Raw genomic sequence first — 6,822 nt, 5'->3', positions numbered from 1 at the left:
TGTTTTCCTTATGTCTGAGGACTTTGCTGCTGTTTGTTCTTATCTATACTAAGTGATTCAGATCTTAATTTATATATAATAATAATAATTTATATAATGTTAGTTTTATCCCTGATTTATTAAATGTTTTGGTTTATATTTAATTAATATATGTATGTATTCTTTGCAATATCTTGTTTGTATTACAATGTGTGCTCCATAAAGATAAACATACAAAAGTATAACATAAAAAGAATAGTCCATAAATAATACCATATCATGTAATAAACCACAAACCTGCTGGAAGACCCACCTTGTGTAAATAATTATAGTTTTCCATTCACGGCAGTAGTACTTAAATTAGATTAATATCCTTCCTTTGCACAACAGAGAAAAAAGAATGTGTAAATACTGTTAGCAGTCTTATAATATCATAAAATGTGTGTTACTTTGTTACAGACTACAGTTGTGTAAATGTTTGCAAGCGTACAATTTAGTGATATAAATTAAACATGATGGATGAAAACAATGGATGGAATTATATTGTTGGTATGTTATATACCTTATATAATAAAGTGTGATTTAAATTCAGCCTGTTAGCATTTGTTTTGCATTGATAGCCTTTTTATCATTGAATTAAAAAAGCTTTTCATCTTTCAGAAAAATAAAATGATTTATTGTTACATTGTTATCTATGAATCTATTATTAAAACAATATTTAATTGTTTCCCAAAATAATGCAAAGTATATACATGTAAAAATACATAATATTGTTGGTATTAATATTATTTATTTTATTATTTTCCTATTTGTAATAGTTGTCATCATCTTTCCTTTATTTAAATGCATAAAACAAACAAAAAGCTGCTTCTCTCATTTTTATATGATTGGACTTTTGGTCAAATAAAAACATAAACTGGAAGATTTCACCTTAATTGTTTGTCAAGTTTTTGTGGCAGTTTGTATTTTGTTTACATTTTTAAGTAAACAATAATAAGTTTAAAGGTAAAAAATCATTGTCCTTTATATAAAAATAATAAATCAATAAAGAAAGTAATATTAAATAAACTAAACTGATTAATTTTAATAAATAAAATATTTGTTTGAGAGCAAAGATCATTGTCCTATGTATATATATTTTATCTATATATATCTATATATATATATTTTATCTATATGTATCTATATATATATGTAAAATATATATATTTATATATATATGTATGTAAAACACTTTTTTTAATATATGTATAAAAGAAAAGTAATAATAATAATAGTTGTCATCATCTTTCCTTTATTTAAATGCATAAAACAAACAAATAAAGACATTTTCAGGAAAACAAAAACAAAAAAGCGACAAGGCGACGGCCGATGACGTCATCTCGGCGCGACACTCGGAGCAGCGCGGAGGCAGCTGGCGGTTCTCCTGCACGTCGTGTTCCCTCTCTATGACTTAGCTCAGCTAGCTTAGCATCACAACATGTCCGTCACCGAGATGTTCAGCTACATCCGGGGCTTCCTGAGCGCCGACCAGGACGTCAGAGAGGTAGGCTGTGTGAGCGGAGCGGCCGCTGGCGGGGCTAGCTCGCTGCTAGCCAGCTAGCATGCTAACCCACGTGGTCAGCCCGCAACCCTCCGCCGGTGACGTCACGTGGTTCTCCCGCGTCGCTGGCGTGTTATTGATCCTGAGGAGAGGGGTCACGTGACGTCCGGCCGTCCGTCACAGTGCGCAGGCGCCTTAAAGGACGCTGTGACGTCACACCAGACTTCATTTAAAAAGAAGGTCTGTGTTATCTGACCACGTGTGACTGTTTATATATTTTATATTATATATATATTTTATATTATATTTATATATATTTTATATATATATATATATATATATTTATTTTATATTATTTATATATTTTATATTATATATATATTTATATATTTTATATATATATATATTTTATATTTTATATTATATATATATATTTTATATTATATATATATTTTATATATATATATATATATATTTTATATTATATATATATATATATTTTATATATTTATATATATATTTTATATATTATATATATATTTTATATTATATATATATTTTATATATATATATATATTTATTTTATATTATATATATTATATATTTATATATATTTTATATTATATATATATTTATTTTATATTTATATATATATATATATATTTTATATTATATATATTATATATTTTATATTATATATATATTTATATATTTTATATTATATATATTTATATATTATATACATATATATATTTTATATTATATATATATTTTATATTATATATATTTATATATTTTATTATATTTATATATTTTATATTATATATATATATTTATATATTTTATATTATATATATATATTTTATATTTTTTATATTATATTATATATATATTTATTTTTATTATATTAATTAATATTAAGCCAAATAACATCATTTAGATTTCAGCATCCTCAGTTTTATTTCCCAGCAGGGAATGATTTTAATGCATGATAATACATTTAATACAAAGTCACAGAGAAGGTGACAATGATCCCTTAAAAGTATATATACATTATATATAGTGGTTTTGTCTTTGGATTGTACGTTATGTTAAACTGATAAGTGAGAGAAGATGTTGTCTGTTGTCTTAATAAAACCACTTTGTTTCAGGATATCCGTAAAGTGGTCCAGACGTTGGAGCAGACTGCCAGAGAAATACTGACCGTCCTCCAGAGTGTGCACCAGACGTCAGGGTTCAAAGAAAGTGAGCGTTTAAGACACTTTGTTTTAACTGATGAATGATGTTGTTTAGAGTTGTACATATTTAAATAATGCATCTCATTAGTTCCCAGTAAATGTGCAAGAGCTCGGGAGTTGTTCTGCACAGTCAGGACGCAGCTCGGCGACCTGAAGACAAAGTTTCCTGTGGAGCAGTATTACAGGTAAGAGACACTCGTCACCATGGTTACAGAAAATTTCCCCGCTGCGGGACTAATAAAGGATTATCTTATCTTATCTTATCTTAAGTTCAGTTAGTTCAGTCATACAAAGGTAACCTGCAGAAACGTCATTATTATGACAGAAGTCGTAAATGATTGACGTTATTAAACAGTATATATAACTTATATATAACGTTATCCAGGTTGATAAGATGGCACAAAAGGTGTCACTTTTTCTACAAATCTAGATGACGCTACGCTCTGCTGTCTGATATATTTTGTCCCACGAGTGTAGAACCAAACTTCATTAAAAAAAATCAAATGAAGTCTTTCTTACTTATCTGACAATGTGAGGATCTTTTAACAAATGTTTTTACCGTTAACGTAGTCCTTCTTTTATTCTGCACACCGTAGAATGTCCACACTTAAAGAATATATGGATTTTTCTCCTCTGGAAGTAGAACGTAAGTCATCAGCGTGCATTTTAAAGCTAAACAATCTTCTCCCTTAATCAGAGATGTGTTTATGTGAGAGGTGATGATCTCTGGATTTGATATAATAGTTGGGAACCTTTTTGAGATCGGTCACATGATCAGAAGACAGTTCTAACTGTTATATATTTTTTCCCACTTTTTATTTTATTTTTAAACAACAAAACGGAACAAATCAGGAAATCAAGATACACTTGTAGTAAAATTAAACAACAGAGATATTATTGGAATGTTGTCCAAGCATGAAAACATATATCTTTGACAAAGACAAAAAAATGTAATAAATTTAAAAAAAATATTCAAAAAATTGTTAAAATAAAATACATGGAACATATGAATGAAAAAATAACATTTACAGAGAATTCTTACTGATGAAATGCAGCATCAGTTCTCTGTTTCTAACCGTCTTCTGGTCTCTCTCCGATCCGTCTTCAGGTTCCATGAACACTGGCGCTTCGTCCTGCAGCGTTTGGCGTTCCTCGCTGCCTTCGTCGTTTACCTGGAGACGGAGACTCTGGTGGTCCGGGAGGAAGTGGCCAAGATCCTCGGCAGTAGGTTCCTGTTTGTGTTTCAGAGTTTAACTGTCACTGAGTTATGAATGAGGCTTCACTCTTCTTCTTCTTCTGTCCTCCTCTTCATCAGTCGAGGTGGTGAGGGAGAAAGGCTTCCACCTGGACGTGGAGGACTACCTGGCAGGTGTGCTCATCATGGCCAGTGAACTGGTGAGTGATGTGGTTTCTGTTGGTGGTCAGTTTATTAGGAACACCTGCTTTTATTTCTTTAAGATGTTAATAACCTGAACACTTCATGAAGAAATCATTTATTTACAGGACTGTAGCTGTACCTAATACAAGTGTTGATTAACTCATCAATGAAAATAAAACTAATTTAAAGCAAGTTTTGTATTAAAGATATGATGCTTCTCTCATTTTTATATGATTGGACTTTTGGTCAAATAAAAACATAAACTGGAAGATTTCACCTTAATTGTTTGCCATGTTTTTGTGGCAGTTTGTATTTTGTTTACATTTTTTAGTAAAAAATAATAGGTTTAAAGGTAAAAAATCATTGTCCTTTATATAAAAAGAATAATAATAAATCAATAAAGAAAGTAATATTAAATAAACTAAACTGATTAATTTTAATAATTAATAAAATATTTGTTTGAGAGCAAAGATCATTGTCCTATGTATATATATTTTATCTATATGTATCTATATATATATGTAAAATATATATATTTTATATATATGTATGTAAAACACTTTTTTTAATATATGTATAAAAGAAAAGTAATATGAAACTAAATGATCATTAAAAAAAACTCCCAAGAATAATAATAGTACGGCCATAATGTGGAAATGTTGTGGATTTTCAACCGTTATCATAACGTTTAGATTTAAATAAATAACCTTAAATAATGAATCTATTGTTTAGTGATGACTGTCTTTCCTTCCTCTAACCTCCCCTCCCTCCTCCTCCTCCAGTCTCGGTTGGCGGTGAACAGCGTGACGGCGGGCGACTACACCCGGCCGCTCCGCATCTCTAACTTCATCAACGAGCTGGACTCGGGCTTCCGGCTGCTGAACCTGAAGAACGACCCGCTGAGGAAGCGGTACGACGGCCTGAAGTACGACGTGAAGAAGATCGAGGAGGTGGTGTACGACCTGTCCATCCGCGGGCTCGCCAAGGAGGCCGACACCCCCGCGGACAAGTAGAGACACCCGGAGAGCCACCGCGACACACGCCTGGGGGATCAAACCCACGGTGCTCCGGCAGCCGAGGACGGGCGGAGTGAGTGAGAGGAGCTTCAGATGAACGAATGACTGTTCAAGATCCAACATTCAGTTTGTGGCTGTTTGTTTTTTTTAAGCTTCATCTTATTGTTTACGGAGCTGATTCTGAATCAGTTTGTTCTTATTGCATCACTTTGTATTGATGTTAAACAGGAGATCTTTCTCTCTTTTTGTCTGTTTATTTGCAAAAAAAAGGAAAAATGTGTTTGTGTTTATTTGAAAAGGGGAACATTCTGAGAAACACAACCAGGACTGTACGTCTGAAACCAGATCCTGTTTGGGTCCTAATGCCTCATGTTGTCAATATTATTATTCTAAACCGTCACCAGACAACGATATCTGCCTAGCAACTGAGATGGTTACTTTATTCCCCCGGATACTCATTATAATTATAATTAAAGGAATAATTCAACATTCTGGGATGAATCCAAACAAACAGGAGCCTCATTTATGAAGGAAATATTCAACACAAACAATCAGATGATTCCATTTAAAATCCAATAAAACCATTTTACAGCATTATAACATGATTAGATGATTTCTCACTTTGATAAAGATGTCTTTTGGTCATAAGCTCCAAACCTTTATTCACCTTTACTTCAATAAATGAGGCTCCAGGAGCTGCTGGCGATATGTTTGTGCTGCATGTGTGCCTTTGTTTCCATCTTGCAGGTCTAGTTTTGCTTCTCACCTGTGTCCTGCAGTGATGACGTGCTCTTCCCTTGTACCGTTCTGTATTCCTGTCTTTGAATCAGTTGTCTTAAAAGATGCTTAAAAAAACCGACTGTAAATATATTTCTACATTCTAACATTTCCATCTGCGTCACACTTTATAAAAAAAGAATAAAAATGAGAGAATTGCACAAGAAGAGGAGGTCGTGTTTAAAATCTTTTTAATATAATTCACAATATGTTACATCGGGGGGGAGATAATACATCAGGTCGTCCAAAAATGCAAATGAGGAGAACAAAAGAACCCGTTTGCAGCTCAGCCGGTTTGTTTTTCTTTCTTGGTCGTCGTGGCGACGCAGTGATCTGCTACCTCTTCTAGTGCTACTTCATCTCAAACACAAGACGGGTTTGGTTTCATGACGACCTGCTGACGTTTAGATCCTTCTAGTGTGAAGAATGAAAGTTTAACCAGCCGCTCTGCAGGAGAGCGTTCGGCCTCTGAATCATAATAAAGTGCATTAAATAAAATAAAGCCCTCATAAATAATAAAAACACACTTAAATAAGAGCCTTAACAAATCATCAGCTGGCCAGAGGAGTCGTCATATTGCCTGTGAATTGATCTTGATGAGGTGACGTCTGAATGGAGATCAATGCTACGGTGACAGGTTGTCAATAATTCAGTAGCATAACAGTAATCAATACCAAGGCACAACAGCTCATCGCTAGGTCACATGATAACACAGTCCAGACCGCCGTGACAACAAAGTGGAGACGCTTTTCTTTGTTTTAGTCAAGAAACAGCTTTTCAACCTTTAAATGTTTGTTTCATGGGTTCAGGGTCATGTGACCACTGGGATTATATAAAAATAGTGACATTTAAACCCAAATATATTTAATTCTTTATCATAATTGTCAATAG

At 32.5% G+C, this 6,822-nt stretch overlaps 1 protein-coding gene across 1 annotated transcript; it reads left to right on the top strand.

Annotated features, from left to right (window-relative positions):
• The first annotated feature begins 1,339 nt into the window (after positions 1–1,339).
• Positions 1,340–6,336, top strand: tsn (translin). Its single transcript, XM_054615580.1, has 6 exons — positions 1,340–1,525; positions 2,674–2,767; positions 2,849–2,945; positions 3,869–3,984; positions 4,076–4,155; positions 4,921–6,336. Exons 1-6 carry the CDS (start codon positions 1,460–1,462, stop codon positions 5,149–5,151), a joined length of 684 nt encoding a protein of 227 aa, XP_054471555.1. The 5' UTR covers positions 1,340–1,459; the 3' UTR covers positions 5,152–6,336.
• The last annotated feature ends 486 nt before the right edge of the window (positions 6,337–6,822 follow it).

Source organism: Anoplopoma fimbria, chromosome 16, assembly GCF_027596085.1.
Source record: "Anoplopoma fimbria isolate UVic2021 breed Golden Eagle Sablefish chromosome 16, Afim_UVic_2022, whole genome shotgun sequence".
NCBI classification, from domain to species: Eukaryota; Metazoa; Chordata; class Actinopteri; order Perciformes; family Anoplopomatidae; genus Anoplopoma; species Anoplopoma fimbria.
Note: the sequence above shows the minus strand (reverse complement) of the source record. Positions and strands in the feature narration are given on the sequence as shown.